Source organism: Macaca mulatta, chromosome 2 (assembly GCF_049350105.2).
Source record: "Macaca mulatta isolate MMU2019108-1 chromosome 2, T2T-MMU8v2.0, whole genome shotgun sequence".
Taxonomy (NCBI): Eukaryota; Metazoa; Chordata; class Mammalia; order Primates; family Cercopithecidae; genus Macaca; species Macaca mulatta.
The window spans coordinates 156,987,507-157,007,925 of NC_133407.1; the positions used below are offsets into that span (position 1 = coordinate 156,987,507).

General features: G+C 54.4%; 1 protein-coding gene across 20 annotated transcripts in view; it reads right to left on the minus strand.

Annotated features, from left to right (window-relative positions):
• Positions 1 to 3,871: 3,871 nt before the first annotated feature.
• CHCHD6 (coiled-coil-helix-coiled-coil-helix domain containing 6) overlaps positions 3,872 to 20,419 on the minus strand; it is a 246,887-nt gene continuing 230,339 nt past the window's right edge. For 14 of the 20 annotated variants that reach the window (XM_077990945.1, XM_077990944.1, XM_015129933.3 and 11 more), the window contains 2 exons: positions 15,278 to 15,413; positions 12,432 to 12,656 (listed from right to left, as the gene is read on the minus strand). In XM_077990945.1, the coding sequence (XP_077847071.1) occupies positions 15,292 to 15,413 (122 nt within the window). In that variant the 3' untranslated portion in view covers positions 12,432 to 12,656; positions 15,278 to 15,291. Of the gene's footprint in view, positions 6,305 to 12,431; positions 12,657 to 15,277; positions 15,414 to 19,668; positions 19,829 to 20,419 lie in introns of those variants that run through there. The other 6 variants (XR_013413425.1, XR_013413424.1, XM_077990939.1 and 3 more) reach the window with 3 other exon arrangements.

The following is a 20,419-nucleotide window of genomic DNA, read 5'->3' on the forward strand; positions in this document are numbered from 1 at the left end:
CAGCTACAGAGAGCCCGCTGGGAGCCTCCTACTCACCCTCAGCCCCATGCATGCCTCTTTGCAGCAGCCTGCACTATTGACGGGTCGGTGCATGGGTGGGAGTGGAGATGGAAAGGGAGGGCGGGAGTTTGGGGACCTTTTCTAACCACCATACCATCCTCTGCCTCAGCCCTATGGGGCAACCCTGGCCCAGTGGGGAATGCCACCATGGCAGCTGGGGGCTCATCTGAAAGAGCACAGGGTTTGAAGGCAGCAACATGGGGTCTCCTCCCGACACCATCCCTCAGTGCCTTTTCGGGACCACACCACAAATCACGTGGCCCTGGGGTCTCTGTGAGGACCAGAGCAAAGACATGTGAAGGGCCAGCCCTGTGCCAGGTTCCCCAAGGCATCTTGACCACCGGGTGGGTGGGGAGGGGCCGTGACTGCCCCCTTTACACGGATGAGGAAACCAAGGCATGAAGAAGTGACAGGCCCCAGGGCCACACTCGGCAACTGCTCTGGACAGCCAGACGGAGCCACAGAGGCCCCCGGAGGAAGCAGAGAGGCGCCCTCCCTCTGCCAACCTCTTCCTATCCTACCCCCACGCTCCATCACGGGGGTGCTTTGTGCTTTCCCCGGTTCACCACAAGCTTTGCACATGATGCTTGTTCTGCTCCTCTGTTCTGGAGAGAGAGGGAACAACGTACTTCCCCTGAGGTCACCCTGCTGACCTTCCTTCAGCCCCCTCGCAGGCTCCTCCTCTTCTGGGAAGCCTGCCCTGAAGCACCCGCCCACCCGGCCTCTGTCAGGAGCAGTTGCAGCTCACCACGGGGCATCACCGCGGTCCTCGGCCTGCGTCAGAAGCAGAGGTGTCCCGAGGCCCTGGTGTTGCCAGCACGGTCTGCATTCCACAGAAAACGCGCAGACAGAACCAGCCCAGCTCTCCTGTGCCCTCAGAAGGCCAGGCCAACTGGGCCGCCTGCCCTTCCTGGGCACCTGGTGTGCCAGGTACCAGCCCCAGGGATGCAGGCCCACTGAAAAGGGGGCAGCAGAGCAGCAAAGGGAGGGGTTGGACCTGAACACCCAGCTCCAAGCCCCATGGCCTGGAGACCCCATCCAGATGGCAGAGCTTTTTGGGCTCAAGGAACAAACACCAAAATGACATTTAAAATATTTAACAGCCAAAGCTAGGTGCAGTGGCATGCAACTGCAGTCTCAGCTACTCGGGAGGCTGAGGTGGGAGGATCACTTGAATCCAGGAGGTTGACTCCAGCCTGGGCAACACAGTGTGACTCCATCTTTAAAAACTGAAAAATACGTGTATGTTTAACAGCCAATCAGAGTAGACACCGGACATAAACCATGGGCAGGACAGCACTAGAAGAAGCTGGCTGAAACCCAGCTTTGTTTCATCCCAAGGGACATTCATCCATGTGCTTCCCTGTCTGGCTTCAGGCAGGACTGAATCCAGGGGCTCCCATAATGTCACCAGGCATCTATTTCTTGGTTTCACCTTCCTCTGTGTGCATTCCCAGGTGTGGTGTCCCTATCTGACCCTTTGCTGCAGCCACTAGGAGGAAAATATAAGAGATTTTTCCCAACCTGGAACAGATGCTAGCAGTCTCCCCTGACTTACAGCTGTACTCACCTCTCAACTTCACACTATAAGGTGGGGATGGTGTGGGGACAACTGCTCTGATATCACAGCCACCACCGCCCCAAGTACCCTTTACCCTACAAGTTGCCTGGCCCTTTTTTTTTTTTTTTTAAAGATGTGTTAATTATTAAAATATATGCTCATTGTAAAATAAAATCCAAGAAGTGCATAAAAGGATACAATGAAGTCGGCCTCCCTCCAGCACCTGCCTCCAGCTCACCAGAGCAAAAACTGATATGGGTGTCTCCTGTGTCCATGAAGAGATGTATACACTGTGTCCAACATGCAGACACAGAGGGACATCCTGCCTCTCTGTTTGCAAAAAAGATACAAACTAAGAGCTGCTTTTAGATAGATCTCTCTCTCTCCTCCCTTCTTTCCTTCCTTTTTCCTTTCCCTTCTCCCTCCCTCCTTATTTCTTTTACATACAATGAAGTCCCCAATCCTTAGGCACACAGGTCAATGAATGCATCTTTACACTTCTACACAAATACATGTGTAATCTCCACAAAACAAAGGTTCTTCTGACCCCACCTCTCACCCCTCAGAGAACCCCTATCAGACTCCTTCACCATAGGTTAGTTTTGCCTATCTTTGAACTTCATATAAACAGACCCATCCAGTACCATGGCAGGCCTCCCATGAGTCACATCTCTATAATCTCCCACTTAAGCGTGTGACTGGCTTCTAAGCAATAGATTAGGCAAATGTGAAGGCATGTCCCTCTCATGATTATGTTATACATGCAAGAGATCCCTTTGCTGGCAATGGAGGGTCTGTGAGCAAGTCTCCAGGCAGAGGATGGCTGGTGGCCTCTAGCTGAGCTGATAGCAAAAAGACAGCCCATCGGTCCTCCAGCAAGATAATGAATTCTGCCAATATCCAGGTGAACTTGAATGAGGAGCCTGAGCTGCAGAGAGGAAGCCAGGCTGGCCACATCTGGAGGGCAGTCTTGGACCCCACTGCACTACACCAGAGCTCCGACCCACGGAAAGTGGGGGACAGACATACATTGCTGCAAGCGAGTTTGTGGTTATTAGTTAGGAGGCAGTAGATAGCTAATACAACCGTGAATTCTTCTGTATCTACCTCTGTCTCTCACCATGAGATGTCTGAGAGATCCATCCATGTTGCTACAGGGAGCTCGAGTGTGTTCTTTTTCGTGATGCTGTAGTATTTCATCGTATGAATAAACTACAACTTAACCATTCTACTTTCCATGAGCACTTGGGTTATTTTAACCTTGTGGCTGTGATGAGTAAGGCTCTATGAACATTCTTGTGCGTACTATTTAGAGGACATACATATTCATTCTCTTGGGTATTAACTCAGGAGTAAGATTGCTGCATCGCGGTGTAGGCGGATGTTTAACTTTATAAGGAACTGCCAAGCCATTTTCCGAAGCAACTGTCATCCTTTCATACTCCTCACAGCAGCAGTGAGCCCCCGGGGGTTGCTCCTTCTCCCTGACGTTGGGTATTGCCTGTCCTTTCACCTCAGCCATTGCTTGGATGTAGAAGCACTTCTTGGTGGTTTCAGTTTGCAGTTCCCTGGTTAGTCGTGATGATGTGGAACAGTTTTTTTCATATGCTTACTGGTCTCCCTGGAGGATTTTCTAATATTACTTTCTTAGCGGTAGGGTTTTTGTTGTTGTTGTTTTTTATCTGACCTTTAACCCTGAAACGGAGAATTTCAGGGAAAGAGAAATTCTCCTTGTAAGGTGGGCTTTGCTGGAGCCTCTCATGGAGACACAGGGGGTGCCTCACCTCATCTTGGCCTGGCGAGCCCCTCAGCAGAGGACCTTGCTAAGCTACACCAGAGCTCGGACCCATGGAAAGCTGAGAACAGAATGATGGGGACAGAAAGAGCTGGGCTGGAAGGAGAAAGCCCAGGTCCCAGTAACTGTGGTTAAGCCTCTAGATGCAGCTGGCCTGAAGCTCACTCCTGGACTTCTGAAGCCTACACATTCGTTGCGGTAGTCAGTTTCAGCGAGGGTTCTGTCACTTGTGCAGGAGGGGGTGACCGACTCTGAGCCTCTGTCCAGCATGCTGACATTTGGAGGGCCCCCAAGCTCTGCAGCATGGGAAAGGGTAGAGGGGAGCTCTGCCTCCCAGGCGCTCCCCCATCCCTCCCACTGCTGGTCTGCACCCCACTTCATTACTGAGTGTGTTTTGAGGCTGAATAACCATGTAATTGGTTTGTCCATTTCATAGTCAAACTTCGGCAAATACGTTTTTCATAATTAGTTGATGTTTATTTAGCGGGAATAACCAGCCCATTAAATTTAATGAGGCAGGATATCACATGAGGGGGAAGTGTTTTTCCTTATGGAGAACCGGTTTGGGCGGTGCTGGTCCCAGGGCCAGGGCAATGAGGTGGCTCACCTATGTGTGGGTGTCTCTCCTGGGAGAGGAGAGGAGGAGTGCAGGGAACCGCAGCCCCTGTCCCAGCCTGCTTCGGGCTGTCCCATCCCCTCTGCTTTTTCTGCATTGTGTACCACCCTATAGAACCTGTTTTTGATCTGGTCTGTCTCCCCCACTGATCTCTAAGCTCAGAGGACAGGGCTTTTCCCTCTGTGTTGCTCATGCTCTATCTTCAGTATATGAACACAAAGGGTGAATAAACAACGGAGACCCCTCCTGCGGCTGCCACTCCCATGGCTTTAGGGGCCTCCCTCCGGCACACAGTGGCCTCCTGCCTTGTCCCTCCTCCCCCTTCTCCTCCTCCGCAGGGTTTATCCCCTTGCCTCTCCCTGCTTGGCAGGCAGGGAAAGCACCTTACTCAAGGAGATCCAGGCTCGGCCTGGGGGCTGAAGAGCTGGGCCCAGGTAGCACCCAATGAAGATTCCAGATGTGTTGGAAGAGTGGACCCTGCCTGGCCACGACCGGACAGGCCCAGACTGTGGAAGACCATGTCCAACATCTACATTCAGGAGGCTTCTAGCCTGGGGGTAATAAGCAAAATTCAGATTAATGTAGAAAAACAGAAAATACAGTCAATTATAAAACAAAAACCAAAACATCCATAATCCTATCCCCAGATAAAAGCATGATAACATTTTAATGTATAACGCTCTTGACCTTTTTCTCTGGGCATCTACATATTTTTACATATGCATAGGTAAGATTTTTTTCATCTAAAGAATGAGTTTGTACAGTGCCTGCTACTTTAAATGGAGTGGAGAGAGTGCCATGTGAATACACTCAGTATCCCTATTCTTAGAGGCTTTAGAGTTATCTTATGGAGGTACCACATTTTATTTCATCCCCTATTGTTGGGCATTTAGGTTTTTTCCAATATTTTGACACTATTATAAACACTAGTGGCACACACTTGTAGTCCCAGCTTCTTGGGAGGATGAGACAAGAGGATTGCTTAAGCGCAGGGGGTCAAGACTGCAGCGAGCTAGGATCAAGCCAGTGCACTCCAGCCTGGATGACAGAGTGAGATACTGGCTCTAAACAACAAAAGAACTCTCACTCCCTGAAAAATGCATGAACAAAGCAGCCCCTTCACCTGGCTAGCACCGGCTCAGCCCTCTAACCTCACATGACCGGGGCCAGGGGTTCCCAATTCCCGGGCTGTGGACCAGTACCAGTCCCTGACCTGTTAGGAACAGGGGCGGCGGGCGGCGAGCATTCCCTGAGCTCCGCCTCCTGTCAGATCAGAGGCAGCATTAGATTCTCATAGGAGTACAAACTCTATTGTAAACTGCACATGTGAGGGATCTAGGTTGCATATTCCTTATGAAAATCTAGCTCATGCCCAGTAACCCGAGGGAAAACAGTTTCATACTGAAACCATTCCCCACCGCCTCAACCCCATCCATGCGAAATTTGTCTTCTATAAAACTGGTCCCTTGTGCCAAAAAGGCTGGGGACCACTGACCTAGGCCAAGCTCCAAGACCCTGAGCTTGGGGGCCTCACCACAATTGATGGCAAATGCCACCTTTCCTGCTAGACCCTAAGCCCATGAGGAAACAGACTGGTATCACTACTGCTTGGAGGGCACCTAGGATAGAAAGGGGAGAGCGATGTTAGTTCCCTATGTGCCCTGAGCAGCCGACTCAGAGATGAACCTGCAGGGCAGTTCTCAGGAGGTACCAGGGTCCACACCCACATGATGAGGGAGGGGGCAGTGGGCAGAGGGCGGGCTGGGCTAGCTCCCAAGTTGGGACCCCCTTCCAAGTCACTCCCAGTGAAGACACCCTTTACAACCCACCCCATCACCAGGCAAGGGATGAAGCTCCTGGCCCCTAGGGTGTGATTGTTGGTAAAGTGGCTCTCAGCAGCCAAGGCCTCCCTGGAGGGCAGACTTGCCCTATGTTCCCAACTCCATGAGCGTTCAACTCCCTTAGGGGATGGTGCCTGTACTTTTCCCCACTTTACAGATGAGAAAACAGACTTACATGCTCAGGAGTGGCTCAAGGCTTGGATGCTCCGGCTCCAGGGAGGGTGCGTCAGGGCTATGTGTGAACAAAGGGAGGAGGCAGTGAGCAGACATCAGGATGAGCGCCCAGGACACAGGACCTGCACACATGCTTCCTTCCTTAGGATTGGTTCTTAGCGTTAGAATTGCTGTGCAAACGGTGTAGACATTGCCAAATCTCCAATGATGATTCCGGACTGGGCTACTGCTTTTTCCATTCTGCCAGTTTTGGCTTCCTGTATTTTGAAGCTCTTTGTTAGGTGCACCCATGTTTTATTTTGGGGTTCTAAGTCTTCCTGTGAGCTGTCCCTTCTGTTATTTAAAATGTCCCCTTTTGTTGCCTATAATGATTCCTGTCTCAGTCTGCTCAGTCTGATACTAAGACAAGCATTTCAGCTTTCTTACAGTTTGCAGGACTTTTTCTATTCCTTTCTTGTCAATCAACTTGTGCTCTCATAATTAAGGTGATGTCTCTTGTAAATAGCAAACAGAGGGATGTTGTGGGGTTTGTTTTGCTTGCTTTTGTGAGTTTGCACACTCTGAAAGGCTTCTGATGCATTTCACCCAATGAGGCCTCCCAGGAGGTCTCAGTGATTCACCTCCTGTGGCAGCACCACTGTGACCACTCTGCACCTTCCTGGGTGCTCCTACTCCCCTCCCAGTCACCTGACTCTGGGCATCTCGGCCACATCTGCACCTGCGGGGGTGGCAGTGCCATGGGAGGGTGAGGTGCAGCGAGAGGCTGAGGCAGGACCAGTTTCTCCCACCTCACCTGGACTGTTGTTCCAGGGCTCACAGCCACCTTGCTGGTGGTGCCTGGCTTAGATCCTGACCTGGGGTCACAGGACTTCCCCAGGCCAGTAATGATGTGGGAAGGAACAAACTTCAGCCATTTCTGCCAGCGGCCACCTTTCCCATCTGGAGAGGCAAGGGGAATGGATTGGCTCCTCAGCTGGGTCCCTGGAGCTGAGCAGAGCAAGACTCTGGGTGTCAGAGCCCTGCCTGGCACACAGGCAGGGCCCTGACTCCAACAGCAGGCACAGTTTGGTACTAGGCACAGGACTCTAGAGCCAGGTGGCTCCAAGCCCAGCCCTGGCTCTTAGACTGCGTGATCTTGGGCAAATCACTCACACTCTGTCCACAGTTTCCCCACTTATAAAATGAGGATAACAGCAGTATCTACTTCACAAGGTCATGTGAAACCTTAACCAAGTAAGTATTTATAAAGGGCTCAGCACAGTACCTGGCACATGGTAAAGGTCTGATAAATGCTCAGTTTGATTATTGGCACTATTCTCTGTAGGCTGTCCTGTTGACACAAGGAATAAAGGTGCATAGGGACATGCACACACCTGCCATTCCAGCTACATCTCACATGCCCACCTGAGCATAGGCACACATGCAGGCACACACACCACTCAGCACAGCCCACATGGTCCCACTAAGGCACCTTCCTGGGCCTTTTCCTCAGACCCATTCCTCTACCACAGGGGGTGGCCGGCAGCAGCCGGCTTTCCGCCATGGAAGGCACTACCTATGGCCAAGGGCAGAACGAAGCCAGGGCATTTCCACCTCCTCTGTCATGGGCAGCCCTCTCACAGCTGCTGTGACTCCTTAGAGGCCCCAGCTTCCCTGTGCAGGGCCCCTGCGGTGCCAGCTTCCATTGGGTGATCCTGCCTTTTCCCTCTGTCTCTGCAGCCCCAGGTGGCAGGAGGTCCTACGGCTGCTGATCTGAGTTATCTCTCACACTATCCCATCTGGGTTTTTAGTTCCTCCATCTCCTTTGTGACCAATCCCTTGCATTCAACTCTCCCTGCTCAAAAGCGAGGGTGCTATCTTCCTGGTTGGACCCTGAATGATACAACCAATGTCGTCACCAAGAATGCCCCTGCAACTGGTGGGATGAGTATTAATACTCCCGCTTAACGGTCACTCAGCCGGGGCACGAGCCTGCAGCATCTTCCTCTAGGTGCACACCCTGCTGGACACACTCCTCACCCGTGAATTTCTCTCAGACCTGACTCCTACCACACACAGCCACATGGAGGTACTGAGGTGTAGGTACACATGAGAACACACAAACATTCACACTCCCACGCAGTGTTACAGATGGTCCTGGGGACACACACACAGTCTCCAGTAGGGGAGGGGCAAAGATCTGGCTCTGAGGAAGTGGAGAAATGGCTGATATCCAGGCTGGGAAGAGCCCGTGAGCATCCGTAGGTGCTGAGCATGACTGGCTGGCTGTGCGCAAACTCAAGTACACATGCACAGACGTGAACACACACAGATGGACAGGTACACACACCTATGCACATGCTTGCACATGTGTGCTGGCGCGCCATGCACTCACATGTGTGCACACACATGGATACACACGCAGGATGGACATGTGCACAGACTCATACACACACACTTGCATACTTGGACACACGGTTCACACCAATGCACACACATTTGCACAATCATCCTGCATGGTGGACACCGAGACCCAAGGAGAGGAATGCACGATGTCAGGTGCACAGTCAGGAGCTCGTTCCCTCATCCCAATCCAAAGCCCCCAGAAAACAATGAGGGAGAGAGAAGCTGATAGAAACAATTGAACATGCCCTGGTCCTTCAGGGGTGCTGGAGTTGGGGAGTAGAGCTCCATCCACTGGAGCTCCCCCAGGTCTTGTCTCTACCCCCTCAGGTGAAGACTGCAGGGACTCACTCAGAGGAGCCTCCAGCCTCTACCTAAAGGTATATAGGTGCGCATGGGGGCACAGAGGGGTGGAAGTCGGAGCTGGGCCCCTAAGGATGGACAGGAGCTCACCAGGTGAGGTGTGCGTGGGTGCCTCACTTCCAACTGGTCTGGTTGAAGAAATCTCAGAACGCTTCCCCCACCTCCCTATCAGCGCCTCAGACTTTGCCACTAGCATGTCTGTCTGCTCCTCTCCAGTTACAAAGTCCATTCCTGAGTCTTGCCCTGTGGTCCCTATGGCAGAGTCTGCAGCTGGGCCTGGGATAGCTTCTGAAGCTGCCCTGAGGGGAGAGTCAGTGTAAGCCAGTGTTCCCCTCCCCAGGCTGGGAAGAGTCAAACCTGCCACCTCAACTTGGCTCAAAGGAAAGGGAAGCTGGGCGCTGACAGGAGAACATTTGCTTCCCAGAACAATGCTCTCTCACAGAGAAGTCCTGTTGCAAATGACAAAAACCCAGTTCAGACAAAAAGGGAAACTTGCTAGCTCAGGTTAACTTCAGGTCTGGCTGGATCCAGGTGCTCAATGACCTTGCACAGTCTCTCCATCCCTTGGCTGTGTGCCTCTGCTGGCTCTGCTCTCTAGAACCCTCTCCCTGTGTGGAGGTGAAGGTGGTAGGAAGAGGGGAACAGGAGTCGTTGATAGAGTTGGGGAGAGTGGTTCTTCAGAAAACTTGAAAAGCTGTTTCTAAAAGAAGATGGGTGGATGCGGAGTGGGCCACTGGTGTTCCCTATAAATCCTAGACACTGCTTTAGTTGTTCTGTAATGAGGAAACTGAGGCTCAGGCCTAAGGGAATTGCTGGCCTTTCTTGGCAGCCAACAGGAGGCAGAGTCAGGATTTAAACTGAGGCCCCCAGGCCTGCAGAGCCTGTGGATTTCCCTGTGTGCAGCGGGCTCCCTTCCTGCCTGAACCCACTATAGGAGGTGCCAAGACCCAGGACTCCAGGCAGATGCCAACAGGCCCGGAGACACTGAAGAAGCTGGTAATGGTCCTTACATCTCATCATCATGAGGACAGGTGCCCTGTCCTCATCTGAGACTAGTCCTGGTCCCCAAACGACTCCCTACCTGCCTGTACCAAGGACCAGGGGTGGCCAAGAGGAGCCCACATCAGGCTGATCTTGAGAAGCCGGCGGGCTGTGCACACACTGTGTTGCCTTTGGGTTGGAGGCCTGTGTCCGGGCTGGGTGGGCACCCAGGAGGAGGGCTCTGAGGACTCACACAGTGCTTAACCCTTGAGGAATGTGGAAGGAGACCAGAAGCTCCCGCACAGAGCCTGAAGGAGGAGGAGGCAAGAGTCTCAGGCAGGGGCCATGAGCCAGACATGGAGGTGGAAAGTGGACAGACTGGTCAGGGTCAGGCTTGAGTGTTATTTTTAGGACCAAGTGGAAGTTTATGAAAATCCTGCAAGATCTGGGGACAGATGTGTGGAATTGGGGGTGTGGGAGGCCCAGGGCTAAGGACACTATGGGGAGGAGGGAGAGGGGTAAGCAGACTCAGCCAGCCAGGGGCCAGAGGCAGTGGGGGACCTGAAGGAAGGGCCCTGGATTCTGCATGAGCCCCTGGAGAGCCTTACCGGCCCCTGCCCCGCACCTCCCACCCCTGTGGTGTTGCTCCCCAGCTCTGCTCTTTGGCCTTCAAACCTGTGTCAGCTCCTGGTCTGAGTCAATCATGCAGTGATGTGTGGGTAACAGTGCCATCTCATGAGGCTGCTCTGCCAGCCTCTGTCCCTGGACGCCTCTTTGCACAGGCCCTGGGAGAGGGCTGTTGCTGCTACCCTCCACTGCCACTGCCAACCTCGTTCTGGCCCCATTCCCAAAGCAGGAGGTAGCTTTGTGGAGCTCAGAGGCCAAAGAGGTCTTTTCACTCCTCTCAGGCCAACTGCAGTCTGACCAGACTCGCTACCAGGGAATGAAGGAACAAGGAGTCGCAGGCAGAGGATCAGGAAGTGCATGCCGCTGGAAGCTGGCTCTCTGGCTGTGTGGGAGCGTGAAACTGGAGCCCGAACTAGCCTGGAGGAGGAGGGGCCATTTGGAAGAAACCATGGGGCCGCTGGTCGCTGGACACAGGAGGCCATCTGGGGTCACAGGTCTGTTGGCTGACATGAATGGGCCTGGGCCATAGGCTCCACCCAGCAGAATCATGAGCCACATAAAATGGGCGTTGTTTTAAGCTATGAAGTCTGGGGGTGGTTTGTTACCCAGACAGAGCGAGCTAGTACAGGCTCAGGCAACATCCAGCCCACAGGTGTCTGTGTACCTGGGAGTCCGTTTCCCACCCCAGGATGCGTCTCTAACCCCCAAAAGTGACACCTGGAGAAGGGGATGAACAGCTGAAAGTTATTCCTGTGAGATCTGAAGTTGGACAAAGCCTTGGAAGCCAAACACTTCTGAGGGAGTCAGAACAGCATGGTGGACAGGCCTGACCTGTGACCCCTCACCCCTCCTCTTAGTAGGCCCCTCCCCGAAGCGCTCAGGCCAGGGTGCCCAGTGCACCCCACCCCTCCTCGCTGCATCACACTGCATGGAGTCTCCTTGTGTGTTTCCACAGGCTGACCCGGGACTCCTAGAGAGGGAGTCTCCCAAAGCTGTCTGCCTGGCTGCTAGTATGCTACCCGCCCAGCCAATAGGACACGCCTAAGCCCCAACTCACCCCTTGAACTCTGAGTCTGAGAATCTGAGAAGGGAAGTTTGTGCTGCCAAGTCTGAGTCAAAGCTGCGGGCTTTCAGCTCCAGATGGCATGGGGACTCCTCAAGGGCTCTATCAGGAAACCCAAGGTCACCAGCAGAGCAGTTAGAGGATCCCAGGCTCCACCCCAAAATCCTCCTGCTGGCATGGTACAGGCTGAGTGTGGCCAGGGCACCTTGGGTGGGGGACATGGCCAAAGGTCAAGGACTGGAAGGCCAGTGTTTGGACACCAACCAGGGAGAGCATGTCCCAAACCCACTTTGTCATCTGCCCTCCTCAATCCCTGCATTCCTTATTTTAGAACCCCCAACACCCAAGTCAGAGACTTCAAAGTCACCTGGCCTCTTCTGTCGCTCAGTCGGTTTCAGTCTTGCCAATCAGCCCCACTAACCCACCTTGGGCTTGAGCTGTGCGGGGCCCTACACACTGGTGATGCTCCCTGGCATTGAGTCCTGTCTCCCTGGCACCACCTCACAGCCGGAGCAACGTCACTCAGAGACAGTGCCAGCTCAGCCTGCCGCACCTCAGTCCTGCCGCCTCTGCAGCCACACTGCCTGACTGCCTTGCCTGCCTTTGCTCTCCTCCACCCCCTGCTGCCCTCACACCTGGGATCCACTCTGCTGGGTCTCCGGCCTGCCCTGCCCTTGTCTGGTCAGCTTCCTCCCTGGGCACAGGCAGCACTCGCTGCAGGAAGCTGGCCTGCTCTCCCTCCGTGCCATCCCTAGAAAGGCCTGCTCCCCTTCCTTCTCATCCCTGCTTCCGCAGCAGCCTGCTGTTGCTGCTGCAATGTAATTAGGGGTTCCCAGGCCATCTCCCCTGCCAGTCCAGGGACTCCCCAAGGGGAGCAGCCCATCTTCCTCAGCTCCACTTCGCTGGTGTCCAGCAGAGGGCTGGACGCAGAGTAGGCAGCAGTGACTGTTTGCCAGTGAGTCAACGACTGAAAACAAAGGCATCTGCTTTATTTGTTTTCAGACAGTAGCGCATACTTTGTTTCCTAAACACATGGCAGCCCCAGGCTCAGGGGCATATGCAGGGGCCCAGCAGGAAACGGCAGGGCACAGTGGCTGTGGCCTAGGGCTCTGTGGACTGTGGTCCCATGATTGGTCCCTTCTTCAGGGCTCCAAGTCACTGCCAGGACAGGGAATGATGTCTGCTCCTCAGCCCTACAAAGAGAACAGGTCAGAGTTGAGTCAGGGCCCACTCCACCCATGCCCACCAGCTCTGTGCAGAGTGCCCTGTGACAGCAAGTACGTCCCAGGGAGCAGCTATGAGTTGGTCTCCCTCCTCACCTGGAGACCCATCAGTGAATCTCTTCACCTCTGTACCCTGGAGCCCAGCACAGTCCCCTGCAGCAGGGGACAGGCCCTCACTGCACGCGACAGTGACACCAGCACACGCTCCCCTCTCCTCTACTCTCCCAGGGCTGGCTCAGAAGGCAGGTCCCCTGCCCCCATCCCCTCAACCTGCTGTGGTGTTTCTGACAAGCACCTTGGGTATAGAAGAGTCTAACCCAACTCTGCTCTGCCTCGTCAAGGCCTCCCCTCTGTTCTCTGATTTTTTGCAGCTCAGTGGGAGCCTGCTGGGATGCTGGGGTCCACACAGTCAGGGTCCTGTTGTGGAGAGCCTGAGGTCCCTGTCCTCATCTGAGACGGCCAGCACATTCATACATAGGCAGGCGCCAGGCTCTGGGCCTAGGCATCACCAACCCGCCCTAGAAGCCCCAGAGCAGATGCTAGATCCTGGAGAGAGAAGCAGTGCTGTCCCACCCCAAGGCCCTTGACCATGTGGGCCTCTGTCCCCTGCCACTGGGGCCTCTGGCCCCTTGCAGAAGCAAATCTCTCTTAGGGACCCTTCACCCCCAGCTCTCTGGCTCTGCCAGCAGCCCTCTGAGGTGGAGGCTGGCGAAGGGTGGTGAGAGTTTCTCCAGCACTTGCCATATCTCATACACAGGGCACCAACCAAGTGTCTGGGTGCTGGGGCTCCGAGGGAGTCAGGTTGAATATGCTGTCCCCAAATGCACACACTGCCAAGGCAGCACAGCACCTCTGGCGCTGCCATCACTGTCTCCGGTTTCTTTGCTAGTCATGTCAGGGGTAGGGGACGGGAGGGAGACAGGCCTGGCAGTGTCCCAGAGCCTCTCTCAGGGTTTGTGATCTGTCTTCCTTGGTAATCACATTTTTGCTTAGGTGCAAGAAATATATATTGGTGAGGTGTGTTTGTTAAAGAAATACTCTTGGGGGTGGTGGGTAGGGGCTGAAAATTACCACGGAGGTGAGGCTAGATGGAGAGAGGATGGAGTCGAGGGCTGGTCACTGAGGGGTGGGCCCTGCCAGGAAGCCAAGAGGCTGCAGCAGATCCCTGGGTAAAGAGTTAGGTGTGTGATGAACAGAGACTCGGAGCTGCCCTTGATTGGGTGTGGGGAGGATCTGGAGGCTTCATCTTGCTGGTGAGTAGGGAGCTAAGTGTCTGGTCGGTGCGAAGGGCCCTGGTCTGGCCCAGCCTACACAGCACCCCAGCACCTCCTGCCCACGTGGAAGCAGAGTGAGCAGCCTCCCACACTCTGAAATGGAGCAGGAGGCCGCCTGTCCTACCCAGGGCTTCCCTTTCTCAGAAGGCTGACAGAGGCCTCGCATCCACTCGTCCTGTGTGGAGCTACCTCTGGGCTGTGCTCTGGCCATGAAGGGACAGTCGGTGCTGGTCGGGGCTGTGACCAGCCCAGGGTGGAACAATCAGCCTTGGCAGATGGGTGTGAGCAGGGCATGACCCGAGGAAGCTCTCACAGGCCCGGGGCTGCAGGACCCCACTCAGGTCAGTGGGAGAGATTTCCCCTCAGACATAGCTGGAGAGCACAGAGCATCTGGCCTTAGCCTTTTCCACCCCAAATACCTAAAGCAGCCTGTCTCCTACTCAGGCCAAAGAGGCTTTTCTGTGGGAAAGGAGACCTCATTCTATTGCTTCTCCCATACATTTTCACAAACAGGCTGTACTCCTCAGGGAACCCAAACTAGGTGTCCTGAGAGTGAATGATGCTCCCCAAGGTGGGAGCTGTCCTGTTGGGGTGGGGCAAGGGTGAGGTGTGGCTGGGAACAGCCTGACTGCACCAGAGAACCCTACGGGACCTGGGAAGGGGGAGGACTTATCTAGGATAGACAGCAGCAGTTGGGGGTGGGGGAGGAAGACAGTAGGAGCTGGCTGGGAGCACATCGCAGGCATCCAGGACAACCGAGGCCCACTGGAGTGGGAGGTGACCAGAGAGCACAAGAGGCCTGGGACCACTCACCAGGAAGGCCAAGTCAGCACACCCCTCTAGACCAGCTCAGGGGGGGTGGCTGTGAGCAGCTTCTGATGGCCGTACCTGCTCCCACTCCTCTTCCAGACGGCCTGTCCTTGCTAGGACCCCCAGTCTGCACTCGGGCCTCTGCCACACTCCCACCCCTAAGTGCTAAGAGCTAAGAAGTCCCTGGCACCCACAAGGGGCCCGGCCCTTCAAGGTGGGGCCTGACTTTACCCAGCCTGCTCCCACCCAGCCTAACAGGGCAAACGCCACAGGGATCATCTCCCCAGCGCCAGATGTCCAAGGCGCTTCTGGAAGCAGCCAGGAGAGTGTGCAGGTGACTGAGGAAAGTGAAGACTCAAGAATCCCTCCCTTTGCAAATGCAGATACCTCCAGGTGGAGCAACTGACTCTAACAGGAAAAGGTAGGCAGAGATCTCCAATGCTAGACAGCGGTACCTCCCCTACCTCCCAAGCCCCCTGGAAACCTGGGAGGCAGGCAAGGCCTTACCTTGTGGGCGGCGCTCACGCAGCGCTGGTATGCCTTGACCAGGTCTGAGCACAGCAGCACCTCATGCGGGCGATCTCGGTAGCAGTGGAGGATCTGGGCCTGCAGCCCTGAGCAGACGGGCTCCACCCTGCGGGGCCTGCAGAAGACATGAGCAGGCAGGCCTGGGGCTCAGGTGCCAGCAGGCAGGGGAGAGAATTCACATTCACTCTACCTACCTGCCAGGCGCTAGGCTAAGCCCCTGACACCCACCAGCGTCCTTTTAACCCTCAGAGAGAAGCACTGTGCTTTCCCATTCTAGAAATGAAAGGACGGTCGCAGGGGTCAAGCCCTGTGGTCAGTGGCTTAGGCTCACAATATAGCAGACATTGAAATGTGCTGTGGTCTGGGGCTCCACACCGGGCTCCTTCATTGGGGCCTGAGCACCTCCAGGAGGCAGGAAAGCCCAGCGAGCTTACCCCCACTGGAGGGCCCCCATGAGGACGGTGCAGCTCACCTCCAGGACAGCTTTTCCCGCTGCACCCAGGATAGCCATCCCTCTATGCCTGGGACAGCCCGCCCCACTGTGCCCAGCATAGCTGTCAGCTGCTTTCCTGTGCCTGTGGTTTACCCATGACTATAACCATGTGACTTACTTTTCTCCTGATTTAAAACTAATATGTGTGCAATAAGGAAAATGAACTCTACAGAAATGTCTGAAGAAATGAAAAATGTTCTTTTTACTTCTTAGAGGTAACCACGATAATACTTTGGGGGTAATTGACTATTCTTTTCTTTCTTTTTCAAAGTAGTTTTAGAACCCACAAAAGTGAATAAGTTCACTTTCTAAAATTGTGGGGAAAAAAGAGCAAACATAGATGACACTAAATTCAGTCACTGGCCCAGCCTCCTGAGCATAGTTTTGGATCAGTTGGTCTCCTTCCAGACTCCTCTCTCTCTCTAACACACACACACACACACACACACATACTCACACACTGACACACAGCAGCACATTTGTGCACTCCCTGCCGGCCAGGCGCTGTCCTCTGGTTGCTGCACGTGCTCAGTGCTGCTCCTCACAGCTCTGGTAGCAGACACTATCGTACATCATGCTGTTCACATAAATCAGGAAACTGAGGCTCAGAGAAATAAGGCCACACAGCTGGACAGTGGAGGAGCAGGGCATATTTATTTACATGCCTTTGGATGTACTGTTGCTGCTAATTTGTTTTCTTAAGTGGGTTTTAGGCCAGGACCCTTCCCAGCTGTAGATGGACCTACTGTACCACTTGACAGCCTTTCCAAGTTGAACACCACTCATGGCTAAGGGCACCAAAAAGAGCTGTAAAAATGTAGAAAGCCATTCCTTAAGTTTCTTAGCAATAGAAAGGATCACTGTCACACATGCCACAGCTCTGCTCCAGGCACGTGGAGAGAGAGACATGTAGGTCAGTTGCTCTCCTACCAGGGTCTCCAGAGTCATTATCATCTAACAATATCTCGAACACAGTTCCTCAGCTAGAAACCACCAGCATCAGTATGATCGACAGCTTGGGAACAGGACCCTGTATTTAGCTGTCTCACTCCAGAAGTCTGCGGGTGGACACTTCTGTACACTGCTGACTTAGCAGTGATGCCACCCAGGCCTGGCCTTCCCTTCTCGTCCATGTCATCCTCAGGCCACTGAATGCAGTACAGTCCTCTCTGCAGTAGAGATCAAAGGTAGCAGGGAGGAGCAGGTCTCTCTGCTGTCTCATCTGACTAGGCGGGACAATGCTCCCCTCAAACCCCACTCCAGGTTTCTCCTCCACTCACTGTCTAGGACCAGGTCACATACCCATGTCTAACCCATCGCTAACATGAGCAGTGTGTGTCCCATGTTCAGCTAAGGCCAGCAAGACTCATCCCCAGGGCACCAGCAAAATGAACAGTCCCTACATTAAAGACGGGGAGGGATGAGTGTGGGGTGGGGTGCAGCCGCCTGTGGCTGCCATGCCACACGACTGCCGAGGTAAAGGATGTGAAAGGAGAGCACGCCTTCCCCTTCCTGCTGGGGCAGGCCATGGTGGCCTAGCCCTGGCCTGGGTCCTTGAATTCCACCCCATCCTAGCCATTGAGGTCACAATTCTGGCTCATGTCTACATTGTATGCACCAATTCTTAAAGGGTCCTCTTATTTCCTGAAGAGGACTGGGCGGGGGGTGGGGGGAGGTCTTTTATCTGCACTGACCTCTCGTTCTTACATATGCAGGGCAGATGAGCCCCTGGCATGCAGTCCTCTGCCCAGCTCTGGAGACCCACTTTGCTGGCCTGCGTCAGCTGCCGCACAGGCAGCTGGGGCAAGAATACAGCTGGGGTGTCTGGGGCAGCCCCTGATTCCTCCCCAGGTGCTTAAGCATGGCGCCACATCTGTATTTAAGAACTGTGACATGGGTGTGTCTAGTTGTGGGCTTTTTAGGCTGCTTCTTTCTTGGGGGACAGCTGGCCTCATGGCATTTTGTCTCAGGCAGGCGTTCCCAGGGACTGCACACACGACTTTGGTTCTGACTGTTGGGACACCTGTTTTAAGAGCGCTTTTAAGTCACAGGTCAGATCTTGGCTCTCTGCCTTCATCGCAGAGGCCTCCTCTATTCTGCTCCCTGGCTCTCCATCCTTGGAAGGCTGTGCTCTCCCTTCCCCAGGCAGGGTTAAATCTGCAGGGCAGTGGGCGCCTTCAGTGGCACTGCCAGTCTCCCTGGGCTCTCTCCTGTCACCTGTACTGCTGTCCCCTCCTACCAGTCTCTTGCCATGTCTTCTGCTCCTCCTGACGGTGCTGGCCCTCTAGAGTCTGAGACCCCAGAGCATGACTTCCATCATAGCCTCTGCTGCACTACCCTGAAGCAGGACCCCACCCTGCCCTCATGGGGCCCTGGTAAGCCTGGTTCCTGGCTGCACCGTGGAGGCCAGCAGGCACTGAGGGGCCCTGTGTGTCATGGTGAGTGGCTCAGGGGAAGCCCCAGGTTTGGTAAGGGCAGAGCTGTCCTAAGCTGTAACTCTGTGAGGCTTACTGATCTATGTGAAAAGAGGTGTCAGGGACAGGACAGGCGGAGGCTAAGTGGCCCCAGCCTGAGTCGTGCGGCTGAGCCTCATGGAGCTGGAGCGCTGACCTGCCAAGCCCTGCCCTCTACAGAGGCACAACAGAGACGCTGACACTTCCTTTGCAGAATGGCAATGCACAGGAAGACACAGCCACATTTGCCCCTCTCCCCATGGTCAACCTGGCTGTGTCCCCTCCTCACTGGCTTTTCTGACTTTGGTTTCAGGTCCCAGGACAAGGGCCTCTGTGTTTTGAGGGCAAACCTCTCAGTGGGCTCCCAGTTCAGGAGAAACTGGGCCATGGTGAAATCTATCCCCTCCATGCCAGTATTGCCCGTGGGACCATGGCAGCCTCTCTGCTGGGACTTATGAGAACAATATGAGGAGACAGAATGGGAGGCAAATGTCAACTGGAAGAAATTTCACCCATTTGTCATAAAAAGGCTCTGAATGGGGTAAGAGAGGGAGAGAACAGCTCTGGAAATAAAAAGCTTTCTCTGAAGCAGGCAGGGCTAGGCCTTGGGTGAAGCCATTCACAAAAGTAGGTGCACTCTATCCACCCTGAACCCCTCCCAGCCCTGGCACACCACGACCCTGTTTACAATGCATACAAAACAGCTCCCATGTTCAAAAACATCGTCTTGCAAACAGCTACTCTTCACATGCACAGATAAAGGTATCCAAAGTGTGCCACGAACTTACCAGGGATAGAAATAAGTCCTGTACCCCTGTGTGAGGACATTTCCTTGGAGAATGAAGATCTAATGGTCCATGTGGCTTCAAAGGGGTTCATGCCATTTGCATTGGTGTATGGGGTGTCTGTTTGCACAGGCATCATAGGCAATGCCCAGGAAGTTGGCTCGCCTCACTGGCTCTTATGTTCCTCTTCGGTACAATGGGAACAGTAACACCGCTTGCCCCAGAGAAGAACAGAAGTGTGTGCTGTGAAGTGCAGTTCTCACAGCAACCTAGCCATCAGTGTGAGAAACTGAGGTGGGGCCAGGGCCCGGAGTGGGGTGCACTTGCAGAAAGGATGGGTTACTGGAGGCACTTGGCAGAGAAGAGCTGAGGATATGCTGGGGTGGTGGAACTGCAGATGTAGGGCTTGGAGGGTGGAACCTTACCTTAAAGGGTCCCTCCCTCTACAGCATAAGCTCTGATATCATTCAAGACCTAGTTCAGACCTCGCCCAGCCTCAGTAGTGCCTCCTCCTCAGGCATGTTAAGGCATTAGCGTGTCTGCATAATCACGGTGTCCCTTTAACAAGGAGCTGGCAGATGCCTGAGGCTGGGACTCTTGGTCTAGTGGAAAGAACACAGGTTCTGGGATCAGACAAACCTGGGGCAAGGCGCTGGCTTTGTCACTTCCCACTGTGTGGTCGGTGCATCAGGTACAGAGGAGGACCCTGCCCCACAGAGCTGTTGACAGGATGGCAGGAGAATGGCAGGTGATGCCCAAGACGGCCCAGTCAGAATGTGCTCAGTACCGCAGTGTGGCCCTGAAGGAATCATCGGCGTTCAGTAAATAGGACTACAGAAGACCCCACACACAGCCTCCCGATGGCCCTGAGAGTGTGATGACCATGGACAGGGCACATGGGTCCTGGTCCCTGGCGAGCAGGCCACATAGGTCTGCCTGACCCCCAGAGCTCCCACCCTGTCTGCTGAGACCACAGACACAGCAGAGTGTAGAGGCCCCGCGTGGTTCCTTTCCAACCCCTGTGCCTGAGCAGGCCTCTCCCACTGACCTCCTCTCCTGGACCTTCTCCATTCCCCGCACTCCACCCAAAACACATTCATCTCTCAAAATATGGAAAAGTTTTTCCAATCGAAACCCCCTTTTGCCTCCATCTCCATCCCAGGCCACAGCAGCTTCTCCTTGCTCAGAGAGGTGCTGCCTGGGGCTCCCCCTGCCCCACTCCCCTGGGCCCCATGCCGAGCCTCACTGCTCGGCTGACAACACCCGCCTGGCCCTCACTGCCTCTCTGGTCCCTCACTCTGGTTCTCTTCTGCTGGACCCTGGGCCTCCGCCTGTGTGTAAGCTCCACCTGTGGCCCTGCCCTTGTCCTCTCAGCACACCAGCATGGTGC